This window comes from Protopterus annectens, chromosome 8.part0, assembly GCF_019279795.1.
Source record: "Protopterus annectens isolate FY-2018-M chromosome 8.part0, PAN1.0, whole genome shotgun sequence".
NCBI classification, from domain to species: Eukaryota; Metazoa; Chordata; order Ceratodontiformes; family Protopteridae; genus Protopterus; species Protopterus annectens.
In genome coordinates, this window is record NC_056741.1 from 231,433,857 (window position 1) to 231,452,421 (window position 18,565).

Sequence of the window (18,565 nt, forward strand, 5' to 3'; positions counted from 1 at the left end):
GGCATCATTTAAGGCCTTCATTAGAACTTTAATCTTGTTTACCAGTCTATAATGCATGATTAGTACCATAAACAAGATTTGCATCACAATACAGTAACAATAATTTTTCATCTTACTTTTTCTATACTATTAGACAACACATAGGGTGCCAGCATCTTACTTCAGTATACACAGCTTCCAGCTTCACTATTCTCTCTACTGAATCATTCCACTATGCATGGTTCATCATTTAGTATTCCACTTCATCTTTAAGTATTTTTACCCAGCTTTCATTTTCATCCTAAACTGTTTGAACTGACATAGCACATTAATTTGAAGACTGTGGCAATGTTGCATACTCTACATATGATTTTTTACTAACAAGCACATTTTTCAAGAATTATAGATCCATACGTTCATAGGTGTCTACTAGGCTAATGACAAGGGCCTTTTTAAACCTAGGCATGCATCCCAAATCTCTGACAAGTTCTCATACCCTTGATAAGTGTAAGCAGGGGCTTGGGAAATTAAATATTTTCAAGCAAGGGCTTGGGAGATGAACCATATACACACTGCCTGTGTCCGTTAGAGACATAGGTGCCAAACCAGGGATTAAATAACCTGTAATATTAAAGAAACTTGTCATGGATTAATGTGCAACTGATTCATGTTTCAGTGATCTCTTACTTTTATAACGACTGTACTTTTAAAGAAATTATCACATTTTGCTTATCATACTCATTCAGCGCCTGGCTAAATTTCAGCATTTGCCAGTATAAGCTACAACGGTCGATGTTTAATGTTCTTGGTTCATAGGTTCATAGGTAGGTACTAGGCTAGCAGCCCAAGGGCCTATGTAAGCCTAGCCAACAAGGTTCCCTGGCTTACGCCACCCAAGAAAGTTATTTCCCTGTTCCACTGTCGAGCAGAGACACAGAAGTGATCCCCGGGGTGTATTTCCTATTTCCCATCCACTCATCAAGATTTTTCTTGAAGAGTGCTAATGAAGAACTTTGCTTGACTTTGATGGGTAGCCTGTTCCAGAGTATGGGAAGTCTCTTGTTCAGGAATCTATCCCTCCAGCATGTCCTGTTTATTGTGGTGACAAGGTTTAGGTCCCTAGAGTGTGTAGCTCGGAGGGATTGGGATTTCTTTAGGTGTAGCATGTCCAACAGCTCTGGGTTTGACATAGCTTTATATGTTAGGCAGAGATCACCTCAGAGTAGGCAATATGCTACGGAGTAAAGCTGGAGTTTTTTGAGGCGGTCAGTGTAGGGCATTTGTTTGAGGCCAGTAATTCTCTTTGTGAGGTACTTCTGTGGCCTTTCCAGCTGCTGCAGATGTCTTGTGAGGTACATTCCAAAAGGGGCGTTGTACTCTATAATGGGTCTAATGAGTGTCGAGTAGAGGGGAACAATGACCTCTTTTTTCCTGGATGAGAACCCTTTTATGATGAGGTGTGCCATGTAGAAGGACTTCGTGACTACTGTGGCAATGTGCCTATCAAAGGAGAGACTACTGTCCACCTGGGTCCCAAGGTCACTTATCATGCATTCAGTGTTAAGTAGATTGCTGCCTATGTGGTAGTTCATGGGTACAGTGTTTTTACCGAAGGGGATGACACTACACTTTTTGGCATTGAGCTTGAGGCCATGGCTCTGACACCAGGCATCTGTCTCAGCGAGGCTCTTCTGTAGGATGTCCACATCATTTGGGGACTTGACTATGGCTCCTAGTTTGCAGTCATCTGTGAACTTCATTAGCCAGAGTCCTTCTGTGTTAGCCTGTACTTCAGAGAAGTAGATACCAAACAGGAGAGGTCCCAGGATGGAACCCTGTGGTACTCCACTTGTCACTGCTTTGAGGTCAGATTTGGCGTCTGCAACTTTTACAGTGTTGGTTCTGTCAGTGAGCCAGTTGGCAACCCATCTTGTGATGTAGGGATTTATACCTAGTTTAGTGAGCTTAGCTATAATTCCAGAATGGGGGATGGTGTCGAAAGCCTTGGCGAGATCATGATAGGCTGTGTGAACCACCTTACCCTCATCTACGGCTTTGGTGACTGCCTCAAAGAAGTCGATCAGGTTCAGGAGGCATGATCTGCCTTTCACAAACCCAAACTGGGTGGGATCCAGAGTTTGGAGGTTACAAATGTCTTTGTTTATGAGTTCCATGATGATACGTTCCATAGCCTTGCAGACCAGGCTCATCAGGCTTATAAGCTGATAGTTCCTGGGATCAGTGGTGGCTCCCCCTTTGTGGAGTGGGATAACTGTTGCTGTGCGCCATTCAGTGGGCACAAAGCCTGATGCGAGGCTATTTCTGAACATGGTGCTTAAGTGGGGAGCCAGTTCTTTCTGAAGTTCATGTAAAACTCAGCCTGGGATGTTGTGTTGTTTCAAACACTAAGCCTCCAGGAAGACTTTATATGAGATTGCCGAGGATTAGTGAGTAATTATATATGACCTTATCAAACTATTTGTCCACCACATCCTTAAATAACTGAAGACATCTAACCTTTCTAATATCCACTGGTAGGTAGCTTCAGAATTTACCACTTCATCCATGAAATGATCTTATTATCAGTGTACTGTTATAAACAAGATTATTCACATATACGCAATTCTTTCTAGTTCCCAGTGATTGTGACCCAGGTTCACTTCCTGATAGTGTTGCCTAAGCAATGTTGTTCACACATCTGTGTATTAGTATTAGGTCATCTCTAACAGGTTGGCATAATGGTTAAAGTGTTTACCTTATAGATACAAGGTGCAGGGTTTGATTCTGACATGAGGTAATTGGCTAGGCTTATAATAGCCCACATGGGCGGTTAGCCTAGTACTAATCTATGACCCTAAATCCATAAGTAATTGAGTAGGACACCTTGGCAGTCTCTTCTCAAAGCTCAGCTGTTCAACCCTAGTAATTTGCCTTGTGAAATATCTTTGAATGATTTGAAAAAAGGTTATAAACACAGGCCACCACACAAAATTCAATAATGGTTTTGAATACAGCCTTAAAAATGAGGAGAGGCATACTTGGATCCTCCTTGATGTACTACACAAGATGTCCTTTATAATTGGGTAGTACCTCTTAGTTATCATTTGTACATTGCTCCATGTGTAATCCCAATTTCAACAGTAATTCCTAAATCCTTTGTCTTTTCTTCCCTTTTGAGTATGACAATTAATGCTATATTATTAACATGCTGATAGCAGGGATTACTTTACCCAAGTGCAACATTTTTGTTTTTCTAACATCTGATTTCTTAGTAACCACAGATATAATTCATCCACTTGTCCCTGCAATTTGATAATTCACACTAATCAGTTGTCTCAATTTTATTATCATCTGCAAACATATTCATCGATATGCCATTGCTCACTGGAAAATCAGACATAAAGATAATAAACAAAATCTGTCAAATAATGGACCCTTGTGGTACTGCTATTGACAAAGTCAGCAAAATAAATAGAAAACAGATGAAAACAGACATACATTTGTGTGCGCAATGACTACAATAATCCTAAAAAAAAAAAAAAAAAGAACAAGGTCGGTCAATCACACAAGTCCAAAGAAAAAAGGTGTCAATTATTTATATACTGGATTTTATTTATTCATATATTAAATTTTATTGTAGCTGTAAGTTCTGATGAAGTCCAAAGGTTATTGACCCCTGAAAAAAAGCACTATGCTGTTATACACGGTTCCCAATTATCAAATAATTATTCTCTGGACTTCAAATTTGTATAGTATAAGTTATTGAATCCCAAAATATACTGGATTTCTACCCACATGTGGTTGAGTTTTTCCCATATAATATGATTTTATATTTTAAATAAGGGAGGAAAATTTTTCCCTTTGGAGAAACATTAAATTATAACCTTGAACCCCAAATGTCACTCATACTAAGCATTTATTAAGCAATTTATTAGTGACTACACTTTACTGCTTGGAAACATCTTGCCATGTTTAAACCGGAATAAATTCAGTCTTGGAAAAATAACACAAACAAATAAAAAGAAACGTACTTTATGGAACATTCAGTAAAGACTATTGTGTAATCAAACTTTTTAGCTCACACCTGAAATTTGTCTCTTTATTGTCTAGTCTTACTAAGCACACCACAATTCTTAACTTTGTCCTTCTCGATTAAATTTCTATGGAAGAAAATTTCACTTTTAAGGTAAATTCAGTAGGGAGCACAGTTTAAACAATCTTTTGGCCCATAAATGGGATATTAACAACTCCATTATGTTTATTGCAGAGTCTTATTCAATGTAGCATGATTCAAAACTTCAGTTTCCCTCAAACTACCAGCTCATGTTGAAATTTTCAGTCTATCTAACCATCTTGGATCAGGTACCACTGTTGCAAACAGAGAATTCATCTCAGTCAAAGTAGTTTATTCTTCCTATTCATCTTACACTTCCCCAGATGTTTTAGTATCCCTCAGCTCAATCAGACCATTTGCTACTTGTTCCATTTTCAGTTGCATCATTCTCTTATTTTCCTCAGTAGCCTAATAAGGATTGTCAAACATCAACACTTTTTCCATTCCAAATTATCTTCAGATGACAGCTTACATTTCAGTTTCAATCATTTGTGATTATATTCCCTCATTTCATTAAAAATGAGCACGGTTCCTTAAAGCCACCTTTGATAGCCTTGCCCTATGATTAATGTTCTCCCTGCTATTACCCATTTTCCACAGTTTCTACAATGTTTGCTCTGTCTCATAACAAGTTGAAAACTTAAATAATCTCAGTTTTGTTCAACTCCATACTGATAGGGATTTGAAATTATTATGAGACCTGGGATTACATATTTGATGATAACATCAATACTGTAGATTGTGCAACTGTAACAATAAGTACAACTTTGCAACAGGTTACATTTGTTAGAGTATATAGACAACCAAAGTTATGTGTTGATGACCTAGAAGAATTCAGATATATTTGCATGAAATACTGGAGGGAAAATAATAAGAGCTGGGGACTTAAATTTCTAGACCCAGACTAGAATAATATTGATTCTATAAAATTAGTAAGGACATTATTGACAACATATGTACAGGACCAATAATAATTGCACATTGCAAATAATCCTCTCAGGGAACAGAACATACTAGACATCTTCTTTGTCTATAAGGAGATGATTGTTACTTTGTGTCAAGTTTTACTATGTTTAATGTACAGTGATCATGGGGTTATAAAGGTTAAACTACTGTGAGATAATGCTGCCAAACTGAAACATAAACCGGTGCACAGAAAATTAATAGATTGCATGAAAGCAAAACAATGACTGTGTAAAACTGATATGTGTGATGCATTCAGCTGAAAGACTGCAGGAGTGGCATGGTAAGTTTTGAAAGGAAAACAATCTGAATGAAAAAAATAAAAGCAAGGTTTAACATCAGGATCTAGATATAAGAAGATATATTTCCATAAGAACATGATTCAGTGCCAACCCCCCCCCCAAAGGACCAATCACAATACCAGTAGATTGCCAGGCACCCAGTATTACTGCTGCACAGGTTAAAACAGCACTGTTCAAGGTGAAGAATACAACTTCTATTGGACCTGACAATATCCCTAGATGTGTTCTACATGAACTACAAAGTGAACTGGCACTGCACCTGTGTGCCCTGTTCAAACACAGCCTCAACAGGCTTTGTCCCTACCGAATGGCGCACTGCTACAGTCATCCCTCTCCACAAAGGAGGAGCTATTACAGACCCTGGAAACTATTGCCCCATTAGCCTGATGAGTCTGATATGCAAAGCTATGGAACACATCATCATGGACCTAATAAACAAGGATATAGGGAATCTCCAAACTCTGGATCCCACACAGTTTGTTTTATGAAGGGTAGATCATGCCTGCTCAACCTGGTCGACTTCTTTGAGTCAGTCACCAGAGCTGTGGATGAAAGCAAGATGGTTCATACAGCCTACCTTTATCTGGCCAAGGCCTTTGATACCATTCCCCACTCAGGAATCATAGAAAAACTCACTAGGCTAGGCATCAACCTGCATATCACTAGGTGGGTTGCAAACTGTCTCACAGATAGAACCCACAGTGTGAAAGTAGCTGACTCCAAGTCAGACTGCCGACTAGTCATGAATGGAGTCCCACAGGGTTCGGTCCTGGGTCCTCTCCTGCTTGGTATCTACTTCTCTGAAGTCCAGGTGAACAGGAAGGGACTCTGGCTGACAAAGTTCCTAGATGATTGCAAGATGGGAGCTATTATTTACTCCACATGTGATCCTGGCATTCTACAGAAAGACCTCACTGAGACCAACGACTGGTGTCAGAACCATGGCCTTAAGCTCAATGCCAAAAATATGTGTCATCATCCCCTTTGGGAAAAACCTGGTTCCCATGAATTACCACATCGATGGTAGTCCACTGAACACAGAAGGCATTATAAGAGATCTGGGAACATAGGTTAACAGCAACCTCTCTTTTGACCACCACATTGCCACTGTGGTCAGAAAGTCCTTCTATGTGGCACATCGCATTACTAAGGGTTTTGCATCCAGGAAGAAAGAGGTCATTGTCTCCCTCTACTCTTCCTTCATTAGGCCAATCATCGAATACAATGCCCCATTTGGCATGTACCTCACTAGACACCTGCAACAACTGGAGAGACCGCAACAGTATCTCACAAAGAGGATCCTAGGCCTTAAACACTTGCCCTATATGGACAGACTCAAAAAACTCCAACTATTCTCTGTCTCATATCGCCTACTTAGAGACGATCTCTGCTTGACTTACAAAGTCATGCCTGACCAAGCTCTGTTAGAAATGTTACATCTAAAGAAATCCCAATCCCTCTGCATCACATGCTCTAGAGACCTTTACCTCATTACCACAATTAACAGAACATGCTGGAGGGACAGCTTCATAACCCAGGGACTGCCCATGCTATGGAATAGACTTCCAATACATGTTAAACAGAGAACCTCAATGGCCCTCTTCAAGAGAAATCTTGATGAGTGGATGGAAAATAGAAAATTCACCCCGGGGATCACTCCAGTGGCTCTACTCGACATAGGCACTGGTAACTAAAGTCAGGTGGCACAATGCCAGGGTAGTCTTATGGGCTAGGCTTGTAAAGGCTCCAGGGCCATTAGCCTAGTACACACCTACAAATCTATGAACCTATTAATTAAGATAAGAGATACAAATTATAAGAAATGGAAACAACGTCAAACTATAACTTTGAAAACTGAAATAAGCAAACGGGACAAAAAAAAACTAAACATAGTGAGACAAGACCAGGAAAGATAAGAAAATTTATACAAAGATATTGAACATAATAGGAAACCATTTTATAGATATATAAGATGTGGTAAGAGTAAAGACATATAAATTGATAAGCTGTGTGTGGATTCTAAACATTTATTTTCAAACTTTGGTTTAAAAGGTTTACAAATTTGTTCTTAAACAAAATAGACTATAGATACTTTTTACAAAATCTTGTGTAAAGCAATTTGGCTTCAGAAAGAGGGTGATGCATTTTGCTAATAACATCCATCTGACTTCAGATACTGAAATTTAAATTAGATTATATTGAAAAAGAACTATGCAAGTTGGAGCCAAACAAAGTACAATTAGAGATAAAAAATGCAATAATAACGTAAGAACCTTTCAGCATGAACTTAGAGAACCATTATAGCTGTTATTCTGTTATTAAGAGGTTTATGTTTGGGAAGATTCCTCCAGGTTTGGGACATGCACTTGTTAAACCAATCTTTAAGAGAAAGGGGAGTGGGACAAACCCAGAGTTGAATAATCCTAGAAGTTTACTTTCTTGTTGTTAAAAAATAATGTTGCTGGTTATTTTAGCTAAACTATTGTCAGAATTGGACTTGAAACCATATATCAGCATGCATATGTTGAAAATAGATCTATAACTACATGTAGCATGATGTTATATAGTAATATAATAACAGTTATAAATGAAAACTTGTGCTGTGATGCAATCTTTATAGGCTTAACTACAGCTTTTGATAGGGTCATACATAAAACTCCCATCATTAAATTAGAATATCTAGATATTAATGTAGTCTAAATAAGATGGATATCTGCATGGCTTACAAATAGGACATGGCAAGTATCGTACAGCAATTGGAGAGGTGAAATTCTAGATTACAGGCAGGGTGTCCAACTGGGTTCTATCCTATACCCATGCTTGTTTAGGTTGTACCTTTCAGATCTAGACTTTTCATCTGATGTATCCTATAGTCTGTACACATATGACTTGAAAAATGGGTAAACTGATTACATCTGTAATAGGGCAAATCTGCAAAACAACGTAACTAAACTGATAATTTGAGCCCAGGAGACTAATATACTAACAAATACACCAAAAACTAAGCATATGAGTTTTGTGAGATATAGACTGAAGGGTAAATATTAATAGAGCTCACAGTTATTTAAACTGTGGCTTAATTTAAGGATCTAATTATGTGGGTAAATCCAGAATTGAGTTTTTCTAATCATATCAACCAGATAGCTAATGATAGCTATTAAACTACAAACTGTATAAAAAGATTTATAAAGTCTCAGATATAAGAAAGAATGAAATCATTGTAAATTACATTAGACTGAAACTATAGAATAATATGGAAACCTTATAAGAAAACTAACATGAGTTAACTGGAAAGAGTACAGCACAAATATACAAGGACATCCATGGATGTGAAAGTATAACTTATTATGAAAGATTAAATAATCTGACTGTGCCTTTACACTGTCTCACATACATATTTAAGAGGAAGCCTTATTCAGGTATTTAAGGCATTTAGAGACAACTATCTCCAAGAATGTCTGGGAGAATGAATAGACAACCAGTGTAGATGATTATATAAGAATGAGAGATTTGCTAATTGGTTTTCTGAGATAGTTGCTAATGCATGAAATAGACTACTGAATTAAATCAATGTTAACACTAGTTTAGATAATTTTTAGAACAATTTGGATGCCTACTATGTGAATAACTGTTTTGGTGCACTGACAAGTAGAAGGGCATTATTAACCATGCCTGATATATTGTATGTTATATGTATAGGTTAATACTAGACTATTGAACTAGAGGAACATTGGCAGCCTAGCCATCATCTCTGATTTTGACTACCCACAGGCATGAATACTTAATACCCAGTTACAACTCATTTGAATAAGGGCATGTCCCCTTTATTACCCTAATTAGCTTATTGTAAAATAAATCTGCTGTGACACAACCTACATGGAGATGTGTAATATTTCAGTATAGAAAAATAAAACTGCATTTTTATGAAAGAATGAAATATTAGAAAACTCATTATAGCATGAAATGTGATTTTCTTGCTCTAATTTTATTTATTTTACATTTGTTTACTGGGAGAGTCTGACTGGGCATAAAACCTTATTTCAGCAGAGGCCCAGGGAGAAAAGCTCCATTGTTAGTAAACTATTTTGTTAGTAGAAATAAAATTGTTTAATACAATAAAGAAATAAATAGTAACAGACATTCATAACGGTAAAAAGACTAGAACAGAATAAATTGGTCAAGTGGGAGACAAGACCAATAATCTTGTATAACAATGCTGGCTTCCAAAATATATACTTCAATAAAACAACTTTATTCATTATTTTTGAAATATACCATGTGAATATTTCATTATATGTATATGTTATATTTCAAACAGAATGGCTCCTGCAATAAGTAACCTAATGTTTGGCAGCACAAAAATGCAATTCATATCATATACACAAAAATTTACATTTACCAACTCAAGTGAAAGAATTATTTACATGAAAATACATTATTTAATTTTCTTTAAAAATTTATTATCTTAAACATTAATGTGCATCACAAATACAACTGTCCATTTTATAAGCACCATGAGGCACAAAGGGGTAGTGTGCATTCTACAAATATTACTATACTACTTAGGACTTTTAAGGCACCCACCATACATGATAGTACCTCACAATGACCTGGCGACAATAGCATAGCTCTGAACACATAGAGGTACAAATATGTCCACAGTGTCTGACAAACAACAGTAAAGATTTCTGACACAGATAACATTATTATTTTTTTCTTAATAACCAACCACACTAAAACATTAATCATATTTTGGAGTTACAATTTATAACATGCCTTTAAGAAGTACTATCACTTCTTCTTGATGCTTCCCTAGTATAGATCTATTCGTGAAGTACCTGTGAATTGTTTGTACATCTTGATGGTCTGTTAGAAAAGGCCAAACATGAGATGATTTAACAGGGCTAACATAGCTGTTTGTACACTAATTACTCCCATTTGCTACCAGGTGATCTGAATATATAACTATAAAAACCAGGACCAAACTGAAAGGTGGTACAAACCAACTAAATACCAAAAAAAAAAAAAATAATAAGGTGTAGCAGAAACAAAATGACTGGATTAACGTTATAAACTTTATTCAATCGCTTTCATCTTACAAGGCTTCTTCAGAAACCATACCCATAACATTTACTAGGAACATAAATAGATTTAATCAACCTATAGAATCTTAGACTCAATTAAATAAATAACATCAAAGACTTCTGTGAAACAATTTAAACAAAATGAAACAGTAAAATACAACAGTTTGAGTAAGTAACTAAGCATATAAATAATATTTCAGAAATCATTTGTTCACTTTAAGCTTCTTTTCTCTTAAAAATCACTTAATCTTAATATTAATATCATTTAAGCCAGGATATTTATCAGCTCTAAATGTAATCTGCCATCCGGCTTCTCTCATTTCTACACTGTTTCTATAGTTGCCTTCCTTTAAATCTAATGGGACTTGTTCAAGAACTGAAAATACATTTTTTTTTTAATATTTATTACAACTTATTGAATGCTTATATAAAGCATTTCTTTCATCCATTATTTTTACAGAATACAAATGTTCCATAATTCTCTTCATTAAAGTTCTGGTAGTCATTCCCACATAAAAAGCGCTAATTCAGTCATTTTAGTTCTACTGCGCCATATTTTGTTTTTGTTTTTTTTTAATCTAGATACATGCATTTGCAGCACAAAAATGTTCAACATCCACCAAATAGATGTTCTACCAATAATGTAATTAGGTACTTATGCATATATGGACACGTTTTATTTTATAACTAAATTATGAAAACAAAAGGGACTGTGAGTATTTCATTTTCAGGATCATTTATACTATAGCAATGAATACAGTTGACTAACATATAAAATGTACAATGGTGTATTTAGTTAAAGTAATGCAACAACATTATGCAATATACAGAAACCATTAAACTTTTACTGTATTCAGTTTCTGACAATTCTGTAATATTTGCTGTTAAAATCACATGCTTACCTCTATAAACATAATTGTCGATGCTCCAATGAGACTGATGATCTCCCCAACTAATCGTACATAATCTGCTTTTGTAGTGTAACAGTCCTGTAAAATAAAATTTGTTTTAATTATTTCTGATTTCCTGCTGTCCGAATTCTTCACTCATCTCAGTCCCTAGTAGGGTCCTATCAAAAAACAAAAGCAAAACTAGCAAGCGAGATCTAACTGCAATGGCAAAAAGTCTAATTAGCTTTGTTTGCTCTTGCAAACTGCTTTGGAGCATGGTTTTGTTTATAATTCTGTCACTGGTGATGTATTCTCTGTACTGAGAAATAAAACAAACAGTAGATTATCAATATATTAACTCACTCAGATTTTAATAGCTGCATTAAAAAAGTTTCTCCAATTTGCTAAAAATGTGATCAGCAATTGTATATTTCAGAATTATTTCTGAGTCAGTGAAATGTACATCACTTAATATTTTATATGTGTAAACGTAATTGCATGAATAAGTTAATTTTAAGAAATTTAAAATTAGAAAAAATAACAACAAAAAAATCTCTACAAACAGCTTGGAATTTCTATCACAGATGAGAAATGGATGGGCATTAGGCTGGAGCACTATCAGTTTATGTGATTCATGGAAATTTAACTAGGTGAGAATAATGTACTCTGAATACTTCATTTGCAGGCTCAAAACTTTGATTTAATGCTCCTAGTGTGTGATGTGTTGTTCTCTCTGAAAGAAAATTTGACAAATGATTGATAAGAAAACGGAATAAAGACATGTTTTTAATTTTCCCCTCCCAGGGATCAAAGGAGTTCCTCCAAGGATATCAGCCTTCAAACAAAGATGATTTTGGGTAGAGAGACCTAAATCAGTTCCATGGTAGAATTAAGATCTATATTCCCCATAAGTCAAAAAGTTTTATAGTTAAATGGTCCAAAATAGTTTACTGTAATCCTTCTTAAAATCACACGATTGACAATCTTTGGAAGTATGTAATTTGAACAATCTTTTTATTGATTTTGGTCACTTCATCTTGATTCCATCAAATCATTATAGGGGCTGTATGTCCTTTCTTCTATTAGTCAAAAAACTTCAGATATCCCCCTTCAGACAAGGTCTAGAAGCTATAATGCTGGGTATCTCTGATACCAGCAGAATAAATAACTTGCACGTAGATATGTTAAGGTGCAGAGCTGCATCCCTGTCTTGCAACTATTTTGACTATCATACCCAAGAAATTATTTTGAAGCTGTCACTTGATCAGTTATTTCCTTTCTAATAAATAAGTTAGGCTTAGTAGGATTTTTGGTTTTCCCCCTTATCCTTTATGAAAGCATCTCACTCCTGCCTTAGCCTGTGTCTGCTTTCAACCAAAATGAATTCTACACTTTCCAGTCAAAAAATGAAAGCACTTTACTCAATGCGTATTTCTTTGCTTAAAAGTGTTATTGTCACAACATCATAATGAGCATGTTTGTCTTTACGTTCAGATGACAGCTCAATTAATCCTTTCAAAGTCACTAAACTTATACTCATGGTGCAGAGGTGTGTGATTCTCACCAGCTATGAAGTTTATTGGAGAGCCTGAGCCAATCAAGAAAAACAATTTCATGAAGAACTGACCAATCAGGTTGATAACCCAATTAGTTGTTCTATTGTAGAGTGGTCAGTCAGTTAGGATGAGGCTCCTAACCAATGTAAAGATGAATGTCCATATCTAAATTGCATGAAAATATGTGGTCGGTGGATGCTTGGTGAGTGAACACTTTTTCACTTACCTTTCTAATAACAGAAATTGATTCCACTTGTCTCCTTGATAAAAACATTTAGGTTCATAGGTGCATAGGTTGCTACTAGGCTAAAGACCACTAGGGCCCTTACAGGCCTAGGCACATACCCCAAACAATTTTGGTCCGGAGCATCATATGGGGAGGGCATGTTAGTAGGCAGGTAGCTAAGGCTTTATAGTGTGGGTGTTAGTTAGGATAATACTTTTCTTATTGATGGCCTATGTCCTTATGGGGCATTGGGGCCATACCAAGCATAAATTTACAACTTTGTGTCCAATTTTCAAGGTTTTGTTTGAACAGGATCAGGGATGAACTCTATTTTATATGGATGTGGAGCATAATCCTTAGTGTGGGGATCCTTTGAGACACATATCTGTCTCTCCAGCACGTTCTGTTTATTTCACAAGTGAAATTCAGATCCTTGGATCTAGTATTTCTGGTGCTGTTTGTTTTGTACATGTGCAACAAATCCATCAGGCCTGGGTCTGAGGAAGCCATGTAAGCCAGGAAAATATCCCCTCTCAGCAGCCTGTAGGAGTCTGAATACAAAGACAGAGCCTTTAGGTGATCACTGTAGGACAGGGTATTCATATCCTGAATTCTTCTGGTGAGAAACCTTTATGAGTGTTCCAACTGTTGTATGTATCTGGTTAGATACATGCCAAAGTAGGCATTGTATTCAATGATAGGTCTGATAAGTTCTGGTACTATAACTTCCTTAGACCTGCATATCATACCCTTATTTATAAGTTGTGTGACATAGAATTATTTTCTTTTTATTTTAGCTATAATGTGGTCAAAGGTTGCTGCTATATATGATCCCAGATCCCTTACTACTGGGTTGACTCTTAGAGGTATTTTAAAAATGGAATATTTAACTTGCATTGACAGTTTCCCAAAGGCCATTATAATGCAATCTTTGGCCATTGCTTTAGCACCAGTTATGTGTCTGTGTTAAACTCACTTGTAAGATGTTTGTGTCTTGGGGGGAATCTATAATAGCTCCCAATTTATAATCATCTGTGAACTCGTTGAGCCAGAGGCCTTTAACTTTAGCCTTGACTTCTGAGAAGTAGATGCAAAACAGGAGCAGGCCTAGCATGGAGCTCTGGGGTACTCCACTGGTAACCAGTCTCTTGGTGGAGGTGGTCTCACCAATCCTGACCTGTTGGGTTCTATCACATTGCATGAAATGCCATAGCCAGGTGAAAATATACAGTATGCGCTGTTTTACTCTAGTCCGTTCCCTTGGTGACCCTCTCAAAAAAGTCTACCAGGTTAAGTAGGCAGGGCCTTACTTAAGCAAAGTCAAATTAGGATGGATCCAGTGTCTGTATTTTTTCAATGTCCTTGTTTATCATTACAAATTGTGTTATCTTTGTAACAGCATAGCTTTTTATAAAAAAAAAAACAGACAAGCAGTGATTGAACAGAGAAATAGTTCCAGTGATTCCACCACATTTCATAAGATTGTAGGATGATAGGAGCATAAGAAATTACTAGGCTAATGGCCCTAGAGCCATTAAAAGCCTAGCCAGGTTCTTACCCTTATTTCCACAATCAGCATATATTGCCCCTGTCCAAGAGAGACATGGATGGAACCCCTGGGGTGAATTTACAGTCACCCATCCAATCGTCCAGACTGCATTTGAAGAGGGACAATGAGGTGCTCTGTATCACATCAAGTGGGAGTCTGTTCCAAAGGTGTCGTAACCTCTGGGAGGCAAATCTGTCCCTCCAGCAGGTTTTATTAATGTCACATATACAAGGATAAGGTCTTTAGAGCGAGTAACCCATATACCATTTGACTTTCAGGATATGAAACATTTCCAGTAACGCAGGGTCAGATATTGCCTTATATGCAATGCAGAGATCACCTCTGAGTAGTCTGTATGAAATGGCATAAATTGACAGTGATTTCAGATGATTCCTATAGGACAAATGGTGAAGACCTTGAATTTTCCTTGTGAAGAACCTTTGTAGTTTCTCCAACTGCTGCAGGTGCTTAAAAGGGTACATACCAAAAGGGGCATTGTACTCAGTTATCGGTCTGATGAGGGAAGACTACAGGGAGGTTATAACTTCTTTTGTTCTAGAAGTTATTCCTTTTATGTATGAGATGAGCAGTACAGAATGCCCTTCTTACCACTGTGGAGCAATGATGGCCAAAGATAAGGTTGCTGTCAACCTGTGTGAGTCAGATAATATAATGCTCCATTTGGCATGTGTGACTCTCAACCACTTTCTCAATTAGAAGCTGTTCACCATATTACAACCCAAAGAATCCTAGGTTTAAAGAGTCACTCTTATTTAGATTCACTGAAAAAAAGAATCTTCTTTCATATGGCCTTTAGCCTCCTGTGAAGTGATCTGCACCTTGTATTCCAAGCTATGTCAAACCCTGCTCCCTGTAACCTGCTTTTCCTTGAAAAGAAAAAAAAAACTCCTCAGTTAATGCTCATTCCACAGAAACAGTTATATAACAAAATGTGAACAAGCCCTGATTTGGCTTGACTCAGCACCTCATCCACCTATGGATCAAGCTTCCCTGATATATTAGACCATAATAATAATAATAATAATAATAATACATCATAGCAACAATCAAAATTCAATTAGCTGAATGGATGGGATTCTAATGAATCACAGGACTCACTGGTTACAAACGTTTGTGCCATATTAAATATTAACAAATCTCAATCTGTTTGCTTTTCTGCTTCATTTTTCCTCCCTTTTTACAAATCTCCCTGTTTTGCTTTTCTCTAGCATAATCAGCACTAAACTCTTGTATGTATCACTGACTAATTTTCCCTCCTACTAGAATCTTCTGAGCTATTATCTCACAGTCGAAAGAGTTTTTTTTTTCCTGCCATATACTTGACTACGCCTACAATGTTTGGCTTAGTGCAAACCTATGAACCCATAAAAAAGTGTTACTTGCATGAAAGCGGTTCATTTGGTGTATTATTCACTGCTTCAAAATGCATTACATTATCCTTCCAGAAAATGGCCATGCAGACCTTTCACAGGATTTGAAGACTACACTCTTACTGGCGTAGTTTAAACAGTATTTTGAAAAACGTGATGGTGTTGTACTTCCAACCTCTCAGCATATCTAATTATATTTTATGCTTAAAGTTTACTGGTGTGTACATGTATTGCTGTTACATTTAGCACATTTATTTTCAGGAATCATGGATATTAGAATGCTGTTAACAGAACACAGGAGTTGTTGTTTTACTAGTAGAGAACAAAGCACACGTGCACCAATACATTGACACACACACACACACACACACACACACACACACACACACACACACACACACACGAACACACGCACACATGCACACACACAAACACACATCTCTATGTTGGAAAGCTTCTGCTTCTAAGCAGGGAGCCTTGAACTCTGACAGAGTGAGCCATTTTTCTAATGCAGACAGCTGTCCCTATAATAACAAAGGATTCCTTAATGATAGAAGGACCTTTTGCTTTCAGCAGAAGCATACCTGTTTCTGGAGTTACCGTGACTTGCTGGCTAAGTTTAATGAGTTCTGTTGAAAACAGCTGATGGGCAATGTCATGAATTAGGACAGGGGGTCAGGGGGTGCCCCTGTAGAAGATATATGTTGCAGATAAACAGGATTGCTTAATTTGACATGCTATATGGTTAAAAGGAAAATTATAGATGCCTCACTGGAAAATTGCAAATACAGCTAGCATTTCAAATATGGCCCTTTCTCTTTCCTGAGATCCAATATTTTTTCTTTGCAACATTATTTTAAACACCAAAACTATAAATTAGCTTAGTAAACAATAACTTTTCTTCAGATACAGTAAACAAGCACGAGATTAGGGTATGCTTTTTTCCTGCACTTACATCTCTAATCAAACTTAAGTCTTTAGCATGACTTTCCTTCAAAAAAGTCTGTTTCGAAGTTATGCTGCCTGCACTTGGCCCAATGTATAGCTATCTTGGTATGCAAATATTTTTGTGTATTAAAGTTTCATACACGAGACATGGTGCAATGCCAAACCTTTTGTGTGCTTTTAGTTGTTTTAGCCATTTAATTTTTTAGGACATAGGCGTGCACAAATTAGATCCTGTGTCCCAGCTGAAAAGAACCATTTCATCACATCATAATAGTCCATACTGGCTAAACCGACTTTTACGGGATGGAAACATGACCTAAAACTATTAAAATAAATAGTTATGTTGCCCATAAGGACAGGAAAAATAAAGTGTGAGAAAAAGTATTCAGACTATATTAAAATCCAGATGTCAGACATCTCAGTCCATGCTTTCAAATACCTACAGGAAAAGATAAAAGGAAATTTGTGAAACTAAGTGAGAATATATCTGTGTCTAGGGAGGGTGTGTGATTCTCATTCATAAACCAAGAAGTAATCCTCTTTAGGTGTGTAACAAAATAGGGTTGGGTAGAAGATGAAGATGAAAGTGTTACTTGGTCCATTTCTTGGGGAAGGAGGTATGTCTGGCATGTGACCCAATATCTTTCTGCCTTCTGAACTATCAGTTACTGGTAAAGAATGAATGGGAACAGAGAGAAAGTGAGCATGCTTCTGTCCACCTGTGAAGAATAATGTCTGTCAGTCATGGACTACTGCCCATGGCTCAGTCTCCTTAAGCACTAGTGAGAAAGCTGTACAGCAGGGCCATGTGTGATCTGCCTGCTAAACAAATGAATGTCCCAAAGATCTCTAGCCTGGAGTGCTCCATATTTAACCAGTAAAGCTAAGTGAGGACAATTATGTTTTAAAAGTTTAGCCAGTGGAACTTTTTATTTTTCTTCTCCTAAAGTGCAACATCAGCCTTCTCCACAGGAGGAGGACGGATATAGTCTATATCATCAGCCATTACAGTAAAAGTGGAATGTAAAATGGAGCAAGGAAATAAAACATAAGAATAACAATATCAAGATAAAAAATGGAAAATGAATGGCAAAGCCAAAGCAGTAATATGGTGGAATAGATCCTACTGATGCTAAAGATGTGGGTGTACTATACAAAATGTCAGGGGCCTCCTCCAACATACCTGCTTCAGTTTACAGGGGTAGCCTGGCTTCCAAGGACTCAAATCTTTCTACTAATAGTCTGCTTTAGAGCATATGCATCCTGGAGGAGATCTTTAACATATTATATATATATATATATATATATATATATATATATATATATATATATATATATATACATTTTTTAATTTTATAGGGGTTGGCCACACTACAACTAGCCCAACTGATACAGCAGATTTCACCATTTTGGTGCTGTGTGACACCACTCTAATTAATAAACCATTAAAAAGTAACACTTATAATCTAAAACTGAATCCTAATTTTACATTTCTCATATACCAAAAACTGAAGTGATGTCAGCAACTTCTACAATGATGTTAGCACCTTCACTATTTTACCT

The 18,565-nt window shown here is 36.7% G+C and overlaps 1 protein-coding gene across 2 annotated transcripts in view; it reads right to left on the minus strand.

Moving 5' to 3' along the window:
- Positions 1-18,565, minus strand: part of LOC122808720 (transient receptor potential cation channel subfamily V member 6-like) — a 664,913-nt gene that overhangs the window by 365,113 nt on the left and 281,235 nt on the right. For both annotated transcript variants that reach the window (XM_044079713.1, XM_044079712.1), the window contains one exon: positions 11,345-11,431. In XM_044079713.1, coding sequence (XP_043935648.1) covers positions 11,345-11,431 — 87 coding nt within the window. The remainder of the gene's footprint in view (positions 1-11,344; positions 11,432-18,565) is intronic.